The sequence below is a fragment of the Opisthorchis viverrini genome (assembly GCF_000715545.1).
Source record: "Opisthorchis viverrini unplaced genomic scaffold opera_v5_245, whole genome shotgun sequence".
Classification (NCBI taxonomy): Eukaryota; Metazoa; Platyhelminthes; class Trematoda; order Opisthorchiida; family Opisthorchiidae; genus Opisthorchis; species Opisthorchis viverrini.
This window is the reverse complement of record NW_008751904.1, coordinates 752,760-775,275: the sequence shown is the minus strand read 5'-3', so window position 1 is coordinate 775,275 and position 22,516 is coordinate 752,760. Positions and strand designations below refer to the sequence as shown.

The 22,516-nt window shown below is 45.5% G+C and overlaps 2 protein-coding genes across 2 annotated transcripts in view; one reads left to right on the top strand and one right to left on the bottom strand.

Moving 5' to 3' along the window:
• Positions 1–658: 658 nt before the first annotated feature.
• T265_08978 (hypothetical protein) lies at positions 659–10,144 on the top strand (the record flags this gene model as incomplete). The annotated part of the gene is made up of 5 exons (XM_009174925.1): positions 659–857; positions 969–1,156; positions 2,640–3,201; positions 6,212–6,303; positions 9,992–10,144. The coding sequence occupies 5 exons, from the start codon at positions 659–661 to the stop codon at positions 10,142–10,144; spliced, it is 1,194 nt and encodes a 397-aa protein (XP_009173189.1).
• T265_14717 (hypothetical protein) overlaps positions 6,460–22,516 on the bottom strand; it is a gene marked incomplete at both ends in the record, with an annotated part of 32,346 nt that continues 16,289 nt past the window's right edge. The window contains 5 exons of the mRNA XM_009174929.1: positions 6,460–6,615; positions 8,470–8,589; positions 11,365–11,711; positions 18,279–18,445; positions 18,491–18,690. Of these exons, the coding sequence (XP_009173193.1) occupies positions 8,482–8,589; positions 11,365–11,711; positions 18,279–18,445; positions 18,491–18,690 (822 nt within the window). The remainder of the gene's footprint in view (positions 6,616–8,469; positions 8,590–11,364; positions 11,712–18,278; positions 18,446–18,490; positions 18,691–22,516) is intronic.

The window sequence follows — 22,516 nt, the reverse complement described above, 5'->3', positions numbered from 1 at the left end:
GTGCAGCACATTCAGTCGGTTAGAGACTGCATAAACGAGAGATTCAGCGGGGTTCCAGTTGAGTCTCGCGAAAATAAATTTGTTTGAAAATGTGTATATTTCGCTAATTTCGTGCAATTCGGGTTCAAGTAGAACATAAGGTTGACGGAAACTCGGAGACTACGCCTACCTGATGAGCACCAAGAAGGGTGAAACCGGTCATGAGCTGTCGAAGAGTTCTCAGCAATCTTATGAGTAGTGCATTACGTCTGAACCCACGTACAGTTCATTCGTGTTCGTCCATCTGTAACATCATGCTATGTCAGCCGAGGGAAGCTCGAGAGCTGAGGTCACTGTCAGGATTAGTCGAGATGCCGGAGCCAGGTTTGAACCATCTACCTTTCGGTCAATAAATTAACGCCTTTACCATAAACTATAGAACTCTTTCGTGCCAGTTTCTCAAGAGGAGACAACTCCGGCGGATATCAGATTGTTTCAAGGTAGAGGGAGTACTAATCCGTCACTCGCACGTCTTCCTTACTCTGCAATTGCCTGAATCTGCTGAGAATTTTTATACCCATGAGCAAAACTATTCTGCAAGTTTGCGGACACATATTCACGTCTCTAACTCAGATATTTTGAGCCTCTGTGTGGCTGGACCTGAAAACCTTATTATTAGATGACTGGGCAGTTTACTGAACCGATCACACTGCATAGGTTGCGCTGGCTTGGCCACGTGCTGCGTATGCCAGTCGACCGACTTCCTCGAAGGGTTCTTTTCGCACAACCACGTGAAAGATGGAAGAGAGCCAGATGCGGTCAAACAATGACTTGGCAGCGAAGTATGAAAGCCATTACCAGCAAACGCAGCTGCGCTGGTCACTGCCGTCTTCTTGGATGGGGACCCCGAGACGGGCCACATCAATGGNAAGGCCCAGCTGTGCCCTCAATGGTGCTCATACATCCAAGCTATTGACTTCAATGCATAGCTCCCTTCCCAACCCCCCTAATTAACAGTTCACCTACAGTGCTGTATTTACGCAACAATTTATCAGCTCCCGCCTCCAATGCGCGGCTACTTACCCCATTTCCCCGAATCATCGGTGAACGAGACTGTGGCAGCTACAACCAATGTGCGACGAGTACGCGGTTATTACAGCTGACAATGATGATGATGGTGATGGGCAATTTACTTACCCGCCGCTGACTGTTAGATTGCTCAAACTCAGTCGAGGTCGAAATGATGGGGTCGAGTTCGAGCCTTGACCACTGAGCTATCTCTAACCCAGCGTGTTCCAACGAATGTGTTTCTCTCGCTCTCACCACATTCGCAAAGTCCGCTCGCTTGGAGCATAAGATAATTATAATTTTGTTATCCCGCAAGTAGTCCACTTCCGCTTCACTTGTGATCAATTCTGGAGTTTCCTATGGGCCTACGACCAGGCTGCATTCTGACTTGCATGCAGACATGTCGCTGAGTATGTTTTTGATCCACTAAGCAGATTCCACTAAGGTTTGTACGTCCGCAGATTGCGCGGGTTCATGTGGGCTAGGCTAAACTGTGTATAATAAGTCTTTCCACAATAGTTTATCCGTTTTATGGTAATAAGACGCGTCGTAATTCACAGCTTCGCGCTGTGTAGATAGCTCCTCTGTGGGAATCTGTGGAGTATCAGGTCCCCCCTCAATTTAAACTGTGAATTACAACTTTTCAAAGAAGTTGCATGCATGACAGAAGCTTGGTTTCCTCGGTTTTGAACTCCATTATAAGACAGCCGTGGTCAGGTTGTCTGTGGATTCAGGATATGTCAAGCTGCATTTCAATCCAACAGCGTTTGCTCTTCGTTCTGTGTCCGTTGGATGCGAACGGTGTCCCAAGATCGGCCAAGAAACCGAACATTTCTGTAGAGTGACCAGGTTTCACTGACGTACAGGAGGACACTAACTGCTGTAAAACTCTTCCGTCTCCAAGGACAAACAGGGGTTGTGGTGTGTTACTGGTCTTAATGGAACTTTCGTCCTGTGGATGAAACCAATCAATACTGTGGCTGTTTCATCCCTGTGGGAATAGTCTGTCGAAATTGCAGGATGTTTCGAACCGGCGACCTCTCGGCTAGTGGTTTGAACACGGGTCGTTCGGCCACTGACTGCTAATCCGGAGTATGATGAACTCGCTGCTCAGCCGCTCGTGGCCGGACGGTCACGTGTTCAGACTGCCAGCCGGGAAACAGCTTCTAGGCCTTTCAGATTAGATTGGTTTCACTTATGGGACGAAACCTGCATCAAAATCCCCAGACTTATTTACGCTACCAAGAGCTTACAAGTCTAGTGATCGAGGTTCGACTACCACAGGGAAGGTCTAGATAGAAAATGTAGTTTCCAAACTGTCTTTTTTTCAACTTCCTCCCTTATTCGGACTGTCACATGACGCATTGGTTGTGTATGCGCCTTCGGTCACGAGACTTCAATCAATCATTGAAGAAATCTGAGTGCACTCAAGGAGGAACTTTGATCGATAAACCATCGCCGCTATGATTGGAAATGTTATTTTCTCTTCCGCGTTCCAGCAGCACTCTTCAATTCACACTGTGGCCTTTTCGATGAGTAATCTGTCGCTACTACTCCTGTTATCTTGTCCCCTGTGTGTGTACGGACTAAAGATTTCAGAAAAACAATTTGGGCCATACCTCACTCTGACCTATGTGCACGGAGGTGAAGACGCTCAGATGTCACACACACAAGCCAGGGAGTTCTGTCAAAACCTGACCAGTGGGATACGGCCAGAAGGTACCACATCCAAAGCGCCTGCGAATCCGATCGAAATCCGGAAACATAGCGACCTGGTGTCCATTCACGATCCCACTATGGTACACCAATTGATGAGCTGGGTACTCCCATTGGACAAACGGCAATTTTGGATCGGAGGCCTCATAAGTAAGGTCGAGCACACATTTCAAGATCATGCATCACACCTGATTCACACGTGGACTGATGGCACACCGGCCAACTTCCGTTTCCTGCACTTCACGCAGGCCGATTTCCAAGCTTTCAGCCCCGGCGCAACCTTGTGTTTGTCTGTGGATTTCGTAAGCGGCAAATGGGGAGCGCACAACTGTAACACAGAGATGTATTTTGTCTGCGAGACAATAACCTTAGGGGAGAAAGCTCCCCATGCAGCGACATCCAGTGCTTTTCAGACGACCACTGAAAGAAAGCCTTCAAGTACAAAAGCATAGACTTGCAGTTCCGTTGAATAAAGTTATTCGGCAGACGTTTACTTCCATTTTTTCTTCCATCGGTTTGGCATTATCCTAGAGGTGGCATCCGGGGATCACCTCGTTCTTTGTAGGTTAGTGTTTCTACCGGAATTTCACCCGTTTTGTTTGACAAGAAAATCGTGAGTCCTCTGAGTCTGGTAACGTTCCAAAACGCAATTCGCCATTCATTTGTTTGTGAAGCGACTCTAAGAATTCTACGAGTGCGCCAGGTTGTTTTCGGTGTACGATCTCCGTAACAGGAATTTCAGATTGCAAAACTACATCTCTGTAAACCTTCGCCTGAGAACTTTTTCCGGTGCAGTTCTGGGAAACTTCGTGGGCTTCTCTTGTTTTCCAAACTGCATGCCGTTGCTTGCCACACAAAGGAGGTATGGAGGACAGCTTGACAGTGGCCTTTTAGTCCCAGGAACAGATTCGGAAATGCTGAGTTCGTTAGTTCCAGTGGTCAGTACTCAAACCATTTCCACCTAATTCCCTCTAAACAAGCGTACATTTGAGGACAGACTCGGACACCTGTTCATAAATTTTGATCTCGAGCAAACGAAGATCGGTCAATGACAACGGTTGTAGAGCCAATGAGACGACCATCGTCAGACACGTGCGAAAAATACAGACAGCAACGAACAAAACTGTCTGTAAGTCACTAAAACCCCACGACTTTTGAGCAATAAATTGAGGTTTCTCTCAACTACCCAACTCTCTCCCAACTACCAGTACGAATCTGTTCGCCTGAAAAACTGAAGGACATTCACGTTGTTCCAAAGTGAAATGTCCCTTCCTTGGCCAATCCTGAATTCGACTCATCTTTTCTGCCAACAGTACGTCGATGAAGACAAACTCTACGAGAGAGCCTACTAGAAACTAACTAATTTGACCAAGCCGAAATTCTGGAAATCGATACTGTTAGTTAGTTAGCGACAGTCTGGAGATCATGCAAAAATCCATCTTCTGATGTGATCGTATAACTTCAGGCGTACGAATCTGTCGATGCTTTGAAAGTTAATCTGTGTATGTTTGCAAGTCTGATAGGAGTATCACTGTCCTCGAAATAGTTCTGATCAACCCATTCCTAGCTTGATTCACGAACAATTGCACAGCCAGCTCGTTGGAACGGTCGACGCTTTTGTAATTTGCAGAAAAATTCTCCTTGCGAAGACTGAAGCTCGGCATAATGACACCTGAAGTTCGAACCCGAAACCTTCTTTGACAAGAAAACGCATCCATAAATTGTCACATCACTGTCTTAAATCAGTGTGTTACTGAAGTCTTTAGGTCAGAGAACAAGTTGAAATGCAAATGGCATCTGCATTTGAGAAGGAGTCCACCCACTCCACAATCTCGTGGAGCCCAGAGTCGTCTCTGTATTAGTTTGCCCATCGGGTAACTGTTGCGCATCTGTCTGGTATGCTTTCGGTTGAAAAAAACTGCATAGAATGTGTGGCCAAGGTCGTTCATATTCGGACGAAAACTGCCAATCAGATGCGAGCGTGCACGTGGATCGTTCTTGTTGGTAGTGCGGTTATTGATCCATGTCTTGTATCGATTATTTCATCCCGTTCTTGCTTGACTGATACTTGATTACCAGGCCGAGTTCATTCTGCTTCGGAATTTGTGTTGTAACACCTAATGAAAATCATTTGTATAGTTTATTATGTTTCTAGTTGTTGCAGTCCGAAATTTGAACCGTTCTGTTTCAATCTTTATCACCCATTGGGACATCCAATTTTGAATACAGTGTGTGGACTACCATCGTAATGACCTTGGAATGAAAGAGTATCAGTGTCCCAGAAGAGCAGTTTCACTGAAATTAAGGGAACTGTAAAACCCCCTTCCTTCCTTCATGAGTTTCGTACACCTGAACAAAACAACCTAACTGTTCCGAATTCCCAAAACGCTCAGTAGACAGCAAGGTCGCTTATCTATTCGCTTCTAGGGACGATGTCTTTTACGCCTCATAAAATTACCCTACAGAGCTGTGTGGACCAGAAAAGGATCATATCTGGTAGCGCTGTCATGCGCTAAGGTGGATCCTCACTTTTTCGGGTATGCCGAACCGTTCCCGACACCTCGAATAAACGGAACCAGTCAAAGTTACAGGCACCATTAACTGATCGGCAAATTTGGCCCACATCATCACCATCATCCACAGGTACGTTCACGTTAAAGTCGACTCAAGACAGATTATAACTGTGGCTGATGGCAGATTATTAATTGCGAATAGATTAACATTCAAAAGTACTCCAGCTTTCAAATGCAAGAGTTATCCGGGTCTCTCAGAATTAGCCATCCATATGGAAAGCGAGTGATTTTGGCTCAGTCATCCGCTGGAAGCAATTCAAATTGCCCTTTTCAGTCATGATTGAACCATCCACGAAATGACGGTTAGCTGTAAACTTAAGGGCGTCTGAAAACCTAATTAGTTTATTTAATTACATGTACTGTGTCTTACTTTAACCAGACGGTTGTCCAGTAGACTCCGTCGATCCAAACTAAACGCCTGATGAATCTGTTCCTCAAGGAAGCTTCCGAAGTGGAACACACTGAAGCTTCCATACTGTATGCCCGTAAATTACTAGGAAAGATTATTGCGAGAGAACGGTAAGGAGGAAGAAAGAAATGACCTGGAGTTAGCCTACTATAAGCGCTCGGAGAAACTCAAGACCTCCAGACCTTGGCTGAGACGGTCTGGGTTTAAAATGACACTAAGAATGCCACCAGTTGTTGCACGTATTTTGCAATGCCTCCAAACAAGTGTAGGTGGAAGGGATCTCGGAATTCGTCATGCTCTACAAACTTGACATGATCGATTTCCAACCGTCAAATGGTGACCGCCTCTGCATCACTGCGACTCGTCCAATGGGGGCGAGATGACTCAAGTGGTTAGAATGAGAATTTACTGACCAGAAGGTCCGTGTTTCGAATCCGACCTCTCCCTATCGACTTCCCCTGTCTAGGCATGGGCAACCTGGCAGTATCCCAGCCCTCGTGCTTCCTTCGGGTGGCATGGCAGTTTGGCCTCGGAAGGGTGTTACAGCTGGACGATGATGTATGACTGCATTCACTCACTCAGAGCTAAACGAGCACGAAGTAAAATGGAACCACACACCAGTTCAGAGTTAAACAAAAATATATCGGAGCCATTTTACTGTAGCAAAATTTATAAGCAAAATCAAATATGTCTGTAGAAAAAACAGTAATAGGTGTGGAATCGTTCGATTAATTCAAAGGCTCATGATGTTCTAAAACATTCCTACTTATCTGGGAAGTCAAAATATTTCAGGAATACAGAGACGTTCTTTTCCCAATGCCTCGACACATTGTGGCGAAGGAATCGTTTTCGTCACGAAACTTTGGACAGCTGTGGATGAAAAGACAATCAACATTATTCAGTGAACGGAGGTGTATTACAATCAAACATATGAAGGGTACTCACAAGTCTTGACCAAACATCCGCTTCTGTCAATCAGAAGGTTACTTTGATTTCACTTGTCTACCACAATACCCCATTGTAAAGGCCCGGTGGCGTAAAATGATAATGATGGTGGATAGACCGACAGGCAAACAGATGGGTAAACAGACATGTAAGCTGATAGAGAGATAGGCGGACAGATAACTGACAGCATGCGATAATTCGGGCATTCAGGCTTAAATCGATCTGATCAGTGATAGCGAATGATACCTCAGGGTGCATTTTGTCGGTTTCTCTGCCCTGATCTGGTGTCACGGTTCCCACTACCAATCACGTGATCAGGAGAATCGTTTCCATGTGGAAGTAATGGAAGGCCTGTGGACTGCACAGTAGTTGTAGATCGATTGTTCCTGAAGAACCACTCTTAAAAACATACTCTCCTGGGCAAGAGATACGCCGGGCCCAAGGTTCGCCGGTACAGTAACAGCCTTTTGTGGTCATATTCGGGTAAGAATTAGGCGTTTCCGGCTGACTGAACTACCGGAGTTGCAGAGTGAGAACCCCGGTTACAGAGGATGTTTCATGCCTGATTCTTTGACCTACGTGCTCATAAATGGATGAGACAGAATGCTTTCATAAAGGAAACTACTCACAAGGTCGCTGAAAACTCTTCGATAGCCGACGACCGGTTTCGCCCTTCTTGGGACTCATCAGGTAGGCGCAGCCCCCAAGTTTCCGTCAACCTTATGTTCCACTTGAGACAGAATGCTAAGGAACTGATGGACTAAGGACTGTACAACGGAAAAAAGAGCCAACACCAGTAGACCAAGTTGGTTTCCATTGGTCATACTGGGCTTCTCCCAGTTCAAGAGGGGGCTATCGCCTAACCCCAGATTCGTTTAAATCTAGGAAACAGACTTAAAGGTACTAGAAAAAGGCAGATACTGTGACAGAAAGGTTTGTGGAAAAGAGTTGCACCGCTTGTAGAAGGTTAGTTTCAAACTGCAAGTTGATTGAGGGGCTTGTCAGCTATGTCGTAGGGACTTCCTCCTCAGTCAAGCTAGCCCCAACAGGCAGTTGTTTGTCGTAGCAAGGCGGTGCATTCGAATGTGTGTGTACCTCTGAGGAACAGTGATCTTCGCTTACGACTGTTTGCGTGGTTGAACAACTTATTCAGTTGGATCACTTACTTCTATGCGCTAGCGTTCGAATACGGATATCAAATAGTGACATTTGGGGAGCCTTCAGTAACACCGTACACTGACTGGCTGTCGCAGTTATGAGCAAGTTATCTAACCAAGTTAGGACGAGTCAGAATCCATAAGTACAAACAGGTCTGTCTCTGTCCGTCCACCTGACTAACAACTACGGTGTTCACAAGGAAACACCAAAACTCCCTTGAGAAGTCTCAACGCAAGGAACCAGTTAACACATGACCACGTGAACATGATGAGGCAACGCTGTATCTGGTCTGATCACCCTGATGATCAATCACCGGCAAATGACCTCAAGAGCGTCCCAACTCTTATTCGGATTCAAGCCCCTCTAGATCTTTTGGAGAGTACCCGGATGATAATTCCGTTCTGGTGGGAAGATAAACCTGTTACTAAGGAAGTTGAATAGGCTCCAAATAGACGAATGTTGCAATGTTGCGATTGGGTGAACACGTCATGCTTAAAAATGAGGGTGATAGTGTATCGATTTGCGTAGTTATTATGCGATCCATTGTGAGGCTTGACAAATATTGAGATATGGTCAGCAAGATGTAACGACTGGGTGCAGTGCCGATCACCATATGGTTACCTTTATGCTCAGTCAGACCGCAGGACTCATGTTGTCCACATTGTTCAGTTCCTTCTCACCAGAATGACCAGCGTGAGCTTGTTCTGATGACATGGTTGGTGTTGGTGCAGTGACCTTCTCCTAGAATGGGAATAAGGTGGATGAATTTGGTTAGGACGGAGAAACGGCAGTGTCTAGAAAAGCGAGACACCCCTTAGTTATCTGACAATACGAGATAACAGCAATGGCAGTTCAGTTTGTGCACGATGGACTCACCGCGCCTAATGTAAATAACATGGTAACTTCCCAGCGTCGTTAAAACGAGATGAGGCGAAACATTTTTTTCACTTCGCATTGTCGGGAAACATCTTACCATGTATTAGGTTATGTCGGATTTAGCAAGCATAGTTTAGGTGAGATTGCGGCATCAGAGAACCTCTCCGTCCACTGGATAGTAGTTGCTGAGGTAGAAGATGGCGTCCGTTGAAGTTTGAACGACGTTCCGCTGGAAAGCTCAGCAGCTGAACAGTAGGTGCCACCGATCCTCACTCGAAATCAAATACAACTAGATGAGGTTATAAGCTGAAGTTACTAGGAAGACGCAACTCGAGAGGAAACCTCAGGCGCACGCATTCATCATCGCCTTCGGCTGTAAACAGCTGTGTACTTGCCGTACAGTGGTAATGGTGGTCACAGTTTTGTTCGCCAGTAATTTGAGAAGGTGAGCGGATACCTACGCATTGAAGATAGTAGCTGGCACAAGAGTACCAGTGGGGAGGGGAAGTTATGCTTTGAAGGTAACAGATTGGATGCATGCCCGCTACTGAGGGCGCGACTGGGCCATGTTTGACATCTAGATGTCCCCATCCAGGGAGACCAGAATGAACGGCGCATCTGAGTTTGCTAGTAATGCCTTTGAAACCTCGCTACCAAGTCATTGCTTGACCTCCCTAGCCCGTAAACATCCTCCGGTCTTTATAGGCCACCCTTCAGCATCAACCCATAGTGGTATGCAACAGTGCGGTGCATGTGGTCTTCTCGAACAATCTCTTTGAACCGATCATGAACGCACTGGACGTGTGACTACTCCATACTGCAGTGCAGAAGCACAAAGGACCAGAAGTAGTCGGAGATCATCCGGGTTGTGTTTGTTTAACTAAAAAATGCGTACACACTTAGCCTTCCGTTGAGCTGATCCTTGCGATTGGCTAAAGGTTTTACCAATGACCATCTTGGGAATGAGGGCAAGGAACCCTTAACTACCACTTAAGCAGCATGTTCACTTAACGTGACGTTGCTGAACCCTACACCAGCAAGTAAACACCATCTTTGTCAGTAGTGATAAAACTAGACAAAAAAACGAGTGTTTTGGAAGAATTCGTACACAGTTGGCAGCAGCCTGTCGGGTACTGCAGCAGAATCCGTCTGTAGCATTAGTCTTCTCGCGAAATGTATGCTTACACACACAACCACTGGAAGGGTGGAAACGATCCAGGAGGGGTCAAACGATGACCTTGAAACAAAGTATGGAAACCATTACCAGAAACCTGGCCACTGCGCGCTGAGGACCGCAAAGGTTTTTCAGTGTTTGACCATCCATGTCTTCGGAGCATTGCCCGAGTCTGATGGGAACACCGGATCAGCAATTCTGAAGTGCGTCGAATGGTATTCGGGAGAAATAACTCACTTTCGATAGATGAACTGATCACACTGCACAGGTTGCGTTGGCGTGGCTGCGTATGTCACTTGACCGACTTCCTCGAAGGGCTCTTTTCGCACAACCACGTGAAGGGTGGAAGAGAGCCAGAGGCGGTCAAACAATGACTTGGCAGCGAAGTATTAAAGCCATTACCAGCAAACTCAGCTGCGCTGGTCACTGCCGTCTTCCTGGATGGGGACTTCGAGACGGGCCACGTCAATGGCTAGAGACATTATCAGACATGGCCCAGTCGCGCCCTCAATGGCGCTCGTGCATCAAAAAGCTATTGCATTCACTGTGTAGCTCTTTTTCCAACCCCCCACTTGACAGCCCCTTGACAGTGCTGGATTTATGCACCAATTTACCAGCTCGCGCGTGCAATACGCAGCTACCTACTCCCCCCCCAACTCATCGGTGAACGAAACTGTGGCAGCTACAACCACTGTACGACGAATACGCGGTTATTACATCTGACAGTGAAATGAATGAAATGAATTACCAGCATATTCAGGGATGCGCTGACCGTTGCCGTCTCTCTGGTTGGGGACCCTGAGACGGGAGTCATCAATAATCAAAGACATTGTCAGAAGGGGCCCAGGTACACCATCAGTGGAGCTCGTGCATCCAATCTATTGCCTTCAGTGCATTACTCCCTGTACCGAACTACAGGGTTTTCTATAACTGATTACGATGATGATGCTGATGATGATGCTGACCGGTTCTTATCGTTTCTGATGTTCACTCAATTTGAATGCCTGTCTAAGATGACACTAACTATCTTGCATGCTGTACACGCTGAATTTCACCTCTCGAGAGCAGCGCTGCTTCGTCTAGCAGGGGATTGCGCGAAGCCGAAGACGGAAAACCAATCAGACGGCAGAATGAGTGGATTCTGCTCCACCGCAGTCCGCCTTCTCTGATTGGGTTCATGTTGCCCTAATTGTGTTTGGGTGAAAGTGTGGCCTCCAACCACTGTCACCGACCTTTTCGCTCCAAACTGCCTGGTTGACAGACTTGATCTATGAATCCTCTATGAGGATTTCTTCAAGTACGTTGGTGCGATTATAAGAAGCCAGGAAGCGATATTCTTGCACCAGTATCGATGACAATAGCTTTAAAATCAAACTGAGCTATTTCATACAAGCGCATAATACTGCAAATTGTTGGGCGCATCTCTCGACATGAGGTCATGAGCAGTCGACACAAGAAATACTTACCAAAAAGGTAACAACAGATTGTGAATGAGCCCGAACCTCCTTATTTTCCAAAAATATCATGCTGCGTGCGTCCAGTGGATCAAACTTTTGACAACCGGCAATCTGCCACTGCCAAGGATCCTGGATTTGGAAAATAGGCCATGGTCGATTGGGTTCGATAAAAGATGAAGTTAACTCAGTTAGGTCGTGACTGTTGTCTTCCGTAGAGACCGGGGCTTGTGACCTTGAAACAGGATCTATCAGGTCTCGCTGCCTCCAGTATTTCGGCATCGAAATGCCGTATACGTCCAAAGGCAGTGGTGGTATTGGTTCACCGATTTTTTCCGAAATGTCTCTGGGCACGTCATCTGAAAGTTAAAGTACAGGGTGTCTCACAAACATTTATTATTTTTGATGTGGACATACATGCATCATGGAGGTTTACTGTAAACAAACCAACAAGACCACCCCTTTCTTCTATAACAAGTTGGAAGCGGCATGAGATGTGAGACACAGCATGTTTAACTTCTTCAAGCGTCACTCATGCACACTCCTCTTCAATTCTTGCTCTTAACTCCAGCAAATTTTTCGGTTTATTTTCATGATATACGCGAGCCTTGGTCATTCTCCAAAACCAATAATCCAGAGGTGTGAGATCGGGTGACCTTGCGGGCCAAAAGTTTGGAAATCCACGGGCAATAACTCTCTCATCAGAAAATTGCTCTTGGAGGTAAGTTCTCGCTTAGTTTGAGCAGTGGGGTGGAGTGCCATCTTGTTGAAAGACGGGACCATATCACGCAATTGTGCTTGTTGATTATGCCATTCACAGAAAAATTTGCTTCATCGCTCCATAAAAGTTTGGGAACGATTTCTTCATTGTCCAGCAGCCAGTTAGCGAACGTTAAACGTTGCTCCTTGTCCTCTTCTGTGATGTTTTGTAATGAGGTGAAATGATACGGGTAGAGATGAAGGTGGCGTCTCATAATACGATGCACGCTGGCGCGGGGAATTCTGGTCAACTGAGACATCTGAGTTGTTGACAAAGATGTCATGGTCCTCTGGGACTGAAGTTGCTCGACGTCATTCTGTACAATGGGCGCTCTTTCATCACTCAGAGACTTTCTCCCTTTGCCAGGAAAATCCAATGCGGATCCAGTGGACTCAAATTTCGCAATCAAGCGCGTAATGGTCGACACGGTGAAAAGACCTTTGATGAGACCATGTTTGGTTTTGTAACCACGAAGTACAGTGATGGCGCTTTCACCAAGGAAATAATAGAGTTTCACAATTTCAATGCGTGTACTGACATTCATCGCAGGCAGAAAAAATGTCAACACTTGCACAAAAAATCTCTTTTATGTGAGAAATTTTGTCATCCTTCTTCTGATTGGCTACGTTTACTTACCCAATCAAATTTTGCGTTTATTATGAGACACCATGTATTTTCTGAACTTACGTCTTGAAAGAAGGCCTGTTGTTTTGCTGGTTCATTTTGTATACTGAAGGAGAGGCGGTTTTGTGTACTGAGCGTAACACAATACTCATAAGTTTACTGAAAAATCCGTGACCTCATAAGTAGTGTGTTACACCTAGATGATATCTTGAACGTCGTACCAACTAAAACATGAAGTACATTAGCATCAGCTGAAAGAGACCGATCAATGCTTGACCAGCCTGTAGACAACTAGGAGCAGGTGTCCCTGGGGTTGTCTACCTTAAAATCTTGGGTCGACTTATTGAATAAAATAGATTCATTTCTCCGAGGAATTTGCTTTTGTAATATCAAAATTATTGTGAAAAACGCGACGTTAGCCACACAGTTTTTTGTAGCCCAAATTTACAACGACCGAGGGTGATCTTTATCATGGGAAAAACAATTAGAATCCAATTATTGTACCTCACTATTAATCGAATTCCACCAATTCCGCTCTTGACGAGGGTCACTTAAGATGGTCGAAAAGTTGAGTTATGAAAAACTTTGCAGTTAGCGTCTTGTTCTGCCACAAACTACGCACAACCTACTCGGACACGTCCGTACACAATAGGATGCGAATATTTTGGGATAATTATTTTTTTTCGACCCGTGATTATCGCATCAGTGTCACTCATCCGAACAGGGCGGACATCCTGGTGGGATTATTCTGCTTAGTCCGGACTTAAGAGGGTCGGCTGGAAGCCACCAAGAATATTCAGTGCCACCTGTTAGTTCCAGTAATAGGGGGTTCTAGTTAACTGCCTCCCCCTTTAGGATAGTTTAATTGGTGGTAAGTCTGTTCGGAGTACGGGATCGTGACAAACCTGCTATCAGCCATACATGGAAAGCTGCTCTGCTGTTCAAAGTGAAACCAGGCCTCATCCACCCTCTGCTTGATGCGAAGCAGATCTCGGAGAAAAGAGTGGTCATCCGAGTAATTAGACCATACCGGCTGAGACACGTTCTCTGCAAGCCCGACTGCGAGCCGCCCAAACCTTTCCTTCCTTGCCAATTTCAAGCCCGACTGCGAGCCGCCCAAACCTTTTTGATGCCAATTTTATTGTTCAGAAGGAGACTTCACACCGGAAGACTACTGAAAATCTGGTCGTATACAGTTAAGATCGAGGCCAAACTGCTTTGTCTGCAGGTTTGTCGATGGAGTCAAACGAGGAAACAGATACCGAATGGCGTTGTGGACGGACCTTACTGCCAATCGGGCTTCATGGACAACGGTATGGAGAAAGCGGCCGTCAATTGGAGTAAATACATATCCTGGTGAACGCACAAGCCCATATTAGGCGCTGGGGTCGTCGTCCACATATGGTACACATCAAGATCTATTGCTTACGGCCTAACAAGGATCCTCCATCTGAGGTGGAACGCTGAACACTTAGTAAATGCAACAACCGTTGTGTTGTTCTCTATTTTGTTCGGCAAAGTGTACGCGTTGCAAAAGATAACTGATGTTGTTCTTGTTAATGATGATGATGATGATGGTGATGATGATGATGATGATGATGATGATGATGGTGATCAGTTCCGTCACATTAAATTTCTTTGGGAGAATCAGAAGATTTTTAAACAAAACACACAATGAGATAAATCATGGTCTTGTGAAATCGAGCAGTTCCTTGAGTCATATGAAATTTGCTTGTCCAATGACCACCACTCACGACTGATGGCACAAATTCAAAGAATCCAACCAAGAGATTCAGTGAAAAGACAAGTCAACTTCACACGGGTAATGAGTTAATTCTTAAATTTAACTCACCTCCGTTTCGCTGTCCACTGTTCCTGTTGTTTGCAACTGCTCGTTGAAGGAGCCTCAGTCGTTCGGTCATTCGCCGTCGTAAGATTATTCTACTTACTGCTTGACGAAACCGATCTAGCAGGCGATAGCGATCAGCCCAACCTTGGCAAGGTAGGCGGTAAGTGCGAAACGTTGGGGAAAAAGCTGTCAACCGATCAAACAATCCAATGGGCCGATAAGGGCGTGTCCAGTTGTACGCCATGTTAGGAAAAGGTTGTTTCAATCTTGAGATAGGGATCGTACCGCTAAGATCTGGACGAGGTACACCAAACGATTCAGGGTCGGTTCTCTGGGCCTGAGAATCGAAATTAAAAGAAAGAGGATTAGATCGATGTGGTTTGCTGAACTGGTTGGTTCTCATTCATGACTGAATTTGGAAGACAAGATGGCTCAGTGGTTAGAGCGTGAATTTACTGATCGGAAGGTCCGTGGTTCGAACCCGATCTATCCCCATCGACTTCTCCTGCCTAGGCTTGGGCAACCTGGCAGTATCCCAGCGGTCGTGCTTCCTTCTGATGGCATGCTAGCCAGGAACCGAGAAGGTGCTACAGCTAAACGATTATTGATTGTTATTACGACTGAACTAGATGAGTGTTTTTAAAGTTATGGTTATCCCGGTGTGTTTGTAGCGGATAACAACGAAGAAGGGGTTGGTAAACTGTGGACAGTGTCTCACTTGTGACACAACAGTTTTATCAGGCCAACTGAGTGGTTCACCTGGTTGGTCCAGTTTTAGGATGGGCGAAGAACCAATCGGCAAGATCTTTTCCAATTAGCACACTAGAGCACTGGTGAATGTCCCCAACAAGATCTTAGCGGTGCTTCAGTCATACGGCCGATTATATGGGGGGATTTAAATTCATTCTGGTCCGGCATGGATCATTGATCTTCCATTCCAGGATACTTCAGCTGATGACTTGGGTAAATTTTGTTGGTCTGTTTGGGTCTGTGTTTAGCTGAGACTCAGCTTAGGTTATGCACTTCAGGTCCGAGTTACTTCGGTTGATGACTCATCTTCATTGATAGCTGCACACCGACACATGCTAGCTAGACTAATCCAAAACGACTCTCCACATGCTCGCCAAATTTACGCCTTCTATTCTGTTGGCACCAAGATGCTGGGTGCTTTTCTCCATTTAGGCGGTCGGTCTCAGTGGCACGAATCGTAGTCATCAACTCACAACTTCATACTTTGTGCATACTTCACACTTTGCTGCTTTTCAGTAACGCCCGATATTCATCCGCGTTACCGTGCGGTTTCCGATTCTGTTGTCGCTCTGTCCGATGAAGGACCTTGGTGCAGTCGCTGTATTTAATTTTGTAAACAGCCCCGTGTTCGATCCACCCGTCAGTTGTAAGACCTGGACACCCACACAAAGCGCCAACAGCTTTTAACCTACATCCAACACTGACCTAGTCGGAAGAGACCTTATCGCCTTACAAATCAGCCTGGCAACCAATTCACTTGGCCTAACAAGGCTTTCGTTTCAAAAGTAAAACGTATCCACTTTAACACACAAACATGCCTCGGCCGACACCCAACAGAGATCTTGGTTGACTTAGCTGAGTGGTTCTCCTTCCGCCTTGAATCTCAACCAACGTCAGAACCTAGAACTTGGATTGACGAAGCTTTTGTGCCAAAAGCGAAACTTTGCCGAGCAATAAATCTACCGATTGTCACCAAGCTTTCTCTAAAACGATGAAACGTAACACATTTATAAACCCATTAATTGGTTACCACACTCTTGTGAGACAATAACTATTCAATCGATTGATAAGTCCTTCTAAATTTCGTTTGCACTTACATTTCCCAAGTTATCATGTAGCATTAGCTGACCTCACCCAGGGTTCAAAAGCCCAATTTTCTGAATGCCAATGCTCATGAAGTCGTGTAATTTACATATCCACGTTAGAGACCGATGAAAAGGGCACTTAAACTCTGTCGTAGACGTTGATTGATGGTTTATAGCTGAGAAAGCAGTCATTTGTAGGGTTAGAAGCGAGTAATTTTGTTGGTTATTGATCACGTGACTACTGTTCTGTTCGCCAATCTTAGTAATTGACTTGCAGACGTTTTGTTATCATACGAGGAAACGTTGTCAGTGCGCGTTTCGCTGGGCATTGCCTATTTGCCAGTGTGAGTTTACATAGCATTTGAAGATTATCTGTTATCTCTTAATGTGGTTGCCTATTTGTGTGACTGTGCCTCGTGAATTTATTAGTCCGTTTTTTATCTTTGCCGCGTTATGGTATTTGGCAGGCCGAAAAACATCAACTGGAGCCCGGAATACTTGACAACATAACAGGTGAAAGTCATCATACAGAAGTTCCCGAGGACATCAGAAAATTAACCTTTTCAGAGGATTGATCCCTTAGCTAGTCGCATTCCAGTTCAATGAGTGTAGTTTCTGGCGAACGCCACTGAGAGCCATTAGCCGCCAGAACTTTTACCTTCCGAAACCAGGTACACTGGATCAAGCGGTTTCCATCCTGATAGGTGAGTAGCATCGACAGCACCCAAACGTTTCGTGATTTCTTTCATAACCCTCTGCCATGTAAGGGGTTGGCCACCTCTCTGCTTCCAACACTCTGAATTGGGTATGGAAAACAGCACTCTCTTCAGCAAACGATGGCTAGGCATACGCAACACATGTCCCAACCAACGCAGCTTCTGGTGCAGGACACATTCGTCAATGGGATTACCCGTTTCACAACTGAAAACTCGCTTTCTAATCGCCTCGTTGCGCATTCGTCGTCACCAACCCACACGAGCTATGGTTCTGAGACAACGACTGTCGAACACCTGAAGACGTCTTAGTTCCGCTGCTCGAATAGGCCAGCTTTCACAGCCATACGACAAAACAGTCCGCACACGTCTCTTGAGATTCAGGGCTACACTACTCTGAAGCCATAGTTGTCACAAATTAGCAAAGGCGATCCGGGCTTTGCAGATTCGTGCATTGACCTCATCTGTCACACTACAGTCAGAACTAATACAACTTCCAAGATACGTAAAACGCTCTGTCTGGAAGGTACTTGCAATACATCTGACAGTGAGACTGCCCACCATGTGGCCTCCTTACGACTGGGCTTGGAACCTTGCGCGTTGTTTAGTCACACTGGGAAACAGTGGCCAGGATTTTCGAGTGGCCACCGGTATATCCTGTTTTGTGACTTTGAGTATTCTCTGATAAGAAAGTCTCGCAAAGAACGTCTATTCCAAGTAACTACCTGTTTCCAAAGAGTTTTGACGAAGGAAATCTGGATTTCCAGTGTTGGTATTGTGAGTAGATACAAAGAGGTCAGAATGACCACTGGAAAGATCACCTGAATTATGATGTCTTTGTAGTCCGCGATGAGGAGTGCAAAACGGAACTTGTTCCGTAAAATCGCCCCTTCTAATGTAATTCAATATACAACTTCCAAGATACGTAAAACGCTCTGTCTGGAAGGTACTTGCAATACATCTGACAGTGAGACTGCCCACCATGTGGCCTCCTTACGACTGGGCTTGGAACCTTGCGCGTTGTTTAGTCACACTGGGAAACAGTGGCCAGGATTTTCGAGTGGCCACCGGTATATCCTGTTTTGTGACTTTGAGTATTCTCTGATAAGAAAGTCTCGCAAAGAACGTCTATTCCAAGTAACTACCTGTTCCCAAAGAGTTTTGACGAAGGAAATCTGGATTTCCAGTGTTGGTATTGTGAGTAGATACAAAGAGGTCAGAATGACCACTGCAACGATCGCCTGAAGTATGATGTCTTTGCAGTCCGCGATGAGCAGTGCAAAACGGAAGTTTTTCCGCAAAATCGCTCCTTCTAATGTAATCCACTGAGAACTATCAAAATCAGCTTCTTCAGTACTTTTTAAAACTCACGAAATAATTGTTCCAGGCCTGAATCCATTCGTCTTCTGTTTTATCTCGCTGTTCAGGGGTCAAAGGTTGTCCACCAAGTTTGGTTTGCCAGCGCACTTGGTTTCGTCTTTCCTCAGTGGCATCTTGTCGCACAGCCGCTTCGAACTCCATGACCTGTCCATCAGTCGGAGAATACGAGAAAATATGCTAACTTTCAGGTGTAAATCAACTAACAGAAAGACCACTTGTAGTATTTTGTGATTATAACAACAAAATCAACAATAATAATAATACGGGGAGTGTAATAAAACAGTTTGGTCCATATCCAAAACCTGGGCTCATCTTTTGTACAACTGACTGGGTCCCACCTATGAAAATGCTGGGCAGCAATGTGTCCCGTGAAAGCAACAATAGGCCCCATTGGGTAATATCATGGACTTCAGTCTCAACGTCTCGGATTAGAATTCGCTTGCGGGTGCCTTTAAGTCGGCTGTCTTAAACTATCTTAAACACCCAGTGGCTCAGCAGAGAAGACGTCAAGGTTACTTGGTATGAACTGGACTATTTTTGGCAAACTTGAGTAACTTGAGCATTTTTCCAAATTCCTTCACCAAACACCAGTTGTTACCCCTTTGAGTACTGCTCGGCCAGCTTTGCTATTATAGCTATCGAGCTATCGATCAGCTGTAACACCATTCCGGTGCCTAGCTGCCATGCCACCCGAAGGAAGCACGAGGACTGGGATGCTGCCAGATTGCCTAAGCCTAGATAGGGGGAATCGAGAGGCAGAGTCGAATTCGAACCGGACCTTCCGATCAATACATTCGCGTTCTAACCACCTGAGACATCTCGCCCCCTGTTTTGCTACTGCTTAGAATCGAATCATCCAACGACTTTGCCCCACCAACACATTCAGGTATCTTGGTCAAATAGCTGGGTATGTATGCGTCTATTTGAGTTTATGAGCTTCAGGTTCGTTTTTTATGGTGTTCACATCCATCTGGCCGCCACGGCGAGGTCTTCTTTACGTTTTTATTGCTAAGACAACATGTCTGCAGATCTTGAGGACAGGGGTGCTAGGTAATTTGAAGAAATGCATGTGAGGATCGATCCAGAGTATTTGAAATAGTCATTCATGACCTTGAAAACCCAGCTACTCGGGTTGAGAGTTGTAGTCGGAAGAATCCGTTTTCTCCTGATTCGAATCTGAGTACTTGGAATGTCTGCGAGAATCAGTCAATAAGTAAGGTGTTGTTTAGATCGCTGACGGACTCTTGGTTGCATGTAACCCAATTCAGTCAAAGAGATCAATCGCCATCAGGTGAGTAACTTCACCTTTCAAGACTCAAACACCTCTTTTAGTCGGTTCATGAAGAGGCGTTCAACTGGAGACCACATTTGGTCGGTCACCTCAAGCTCTCTTTTCCGGGAGTAAGTCAAGTGTATTTCACGACTATCTCAATAGTTTAAATCCACACATCAAGTTTAACATGGGGATAGAGTCCACCTCAGGCACATTGCCCTTCCTGGACTGTACGATACATAAGAGTGGTGGGAAATTAAAAACGACTATCTACGAAAAACCAACAGACACACGAACCGTCTTAAACTACTCATCAGCACACCCAAAGTCCGTGTACGCCAGTATTGTCTCATCAATGTTTAGTCGAGTCAGCGCGCTGCGCACAGAAGAGATCGACCGGACGACAGCTCAAATCGAGGTTGCCAACAGAATCAAGTGTCAATTATGAAAGGTATTGGCTCGAGTATCTAGATCCAGTAAGGAATGGATTAGCACAGCAGTCATTTCATATAAAGCAGGAACATCGGAGGTAATTCGAAGAGTATTGGACTTAGCCAAAATTCGAATAGCTTTCCAGAAGCGAAAAACGCTACGCTCAGTTTTGTTGCGATTGAAAGGTCCCTTGCCGGTTGAAAGGACACACTGTCAGGGAATTGCGCACCAGAATTGGCGAGGATAAGAAACCCACCGAGGATTGCGGATGGATACCAAGCGCTAACCGAAAAAGACTCAGCGATGGCCATACATGCAGTACACACAGGACAAAACAGACGAGGAGAATGTAGAAGTCTGTGTCTAAAAGTACAGAATCCAGGCAGAATAAGATCCACTAAACTGGCACCCCTGAACGCAATGCGCGACACCCGAAGAGAATATCCAACCAAGCTGTTCCATTCTAGACAATCAAGACCGCAAAAATCCCGATTCATCTCGATAACAAACCCCACCAACCAGTAAACAGGAACTTCAGACTGAACACCCAGGACTGATCAAGTCGACTAGTCATTAGTCGGATCGGTTATCCGACCAAACCTGAAACCCGATCAACCTGGCAACTTACTCATTTGGCCGGACGAAGCTTTTCTGTCAAAAGCCAAACCTCTCTGAAAGGATGACTACTCAGTCAGTCCCAAACATTTTTCAATTGATTCATTTTCACTAATATTTGTAGCGTGGCTTAGCAAAAGGTTCTTGTGAGTGTTGAAAAAACCTGATCTTACGGCGAAAATCTGACAAAAACACGTACCTGTTGTTCTCTGCGTTTTCTCAAAAGCGAGGATTCTGCTTCGGTACCTCTTTGTCTACCAAGGAGAAATTTCGCCACGTGATATGGGCAAGTCATTTGCGGTAAATCCACCTCGGTATTTGGTCTTTTGATAGGTGCCTAATAAGGTGGAAAGAGTAAAATCACAAACACTATCGGCGGGGAGGGTCAGTATGGAAAAACAATATTTCCCAAAACTGGAGGTCCGTGCATACTCTAAGTACTGGGCCGGAAATCACCGTTATAGGAATGACTACTGCAATGTTTTTTGAACAAGCGATATCACTATCAAATGCGGTGGGATTCTGATGGGCTGCCCATCATGACCTAAAGGCAGGGGGCTCTCCCTGATTGAAATGGGAATATTCATCCTCCAATGGCACGCACAGATAACCAGATTTTCGACAAATACACTCATTTGCAAATCAATTTGGTTTTCACGGGAGACTCAATTGAATCTCTCGTTTTTGAATCGAATATCGTGCCAACTGAATCATGAGGCGGCCTGTGTGCAGCACATTCAGCTGGAGGACATCATAAACGAGAGATTCAGTTGAGTCTCTCGTGAAAACCGAATTGATTTGCAAATGAGTGTATTTCTCGAAAACACTCCGATTTGGGTTCAAGTAGATCATAAGATTGACGGAAACTCGGGGACTGTGCCTACCTGATGAGCCCGAACTGGAAGGGCGAAACCGGTCGTGGGCTATCGAAGAATTTTCACCAACCTTGTGAGTAGTTTCCTTCACGAAAATAGATTTTCGACAGTTGAGTGTAAGGGACATGGAGAATCCCAGTCAGAGACTCTCGCCGTTTAGAAGACACGAAGCTGCTCCTTGTTCTTTCGGCTCAGTTACAAGTATCCGTCACTCTCATCGTCAGCTCCATGCGGAGAATGATGATTCATTGCCACATAAGTTTTTTACAGAGTAACAATAAAGAAGAATGGATAAGGCAGGGGTAGAGTCTGGTCTATAATGATAACTCGCTCAGAAAGCGAAATCAGGAGTTCCTATAGTCGATTTTGAAATGCCCCAGCCAAATTACAGCAAAGGTTTCCGGTTACTTATTTTGGAAGTCAAGCCGTAAAGAAGGATGCAACTGATGCTGCCACTTGAATGCACTTAGGAGCGAACATCTTTAGCACTCTTAGGCAGAAGGAACTCTCTCGCGATAGATGAATTACTCACGCTTCATTGGTTACGCTAGTTAGGACATGTGCTCCACATGCCAGAAGACCATCTGCCTCACAGAGCTCTTTTCGCCAAGCTTTGTGCTGGGTGGAAGCGACCGAGAGGTGAACAGTGTTGGACCTGGCAACGAAGTACGAAAGCACTAACCAGCAAACTTAGTCGGGTCGGCAACTGCTGCCTCTCTGGATGGAGACGGCGGGATTCAACTCACCAGTGGTTANTTCTCGAAAACACTCCGATTTGGGTTCAAGTAGATCATAAGATTGACGGAAA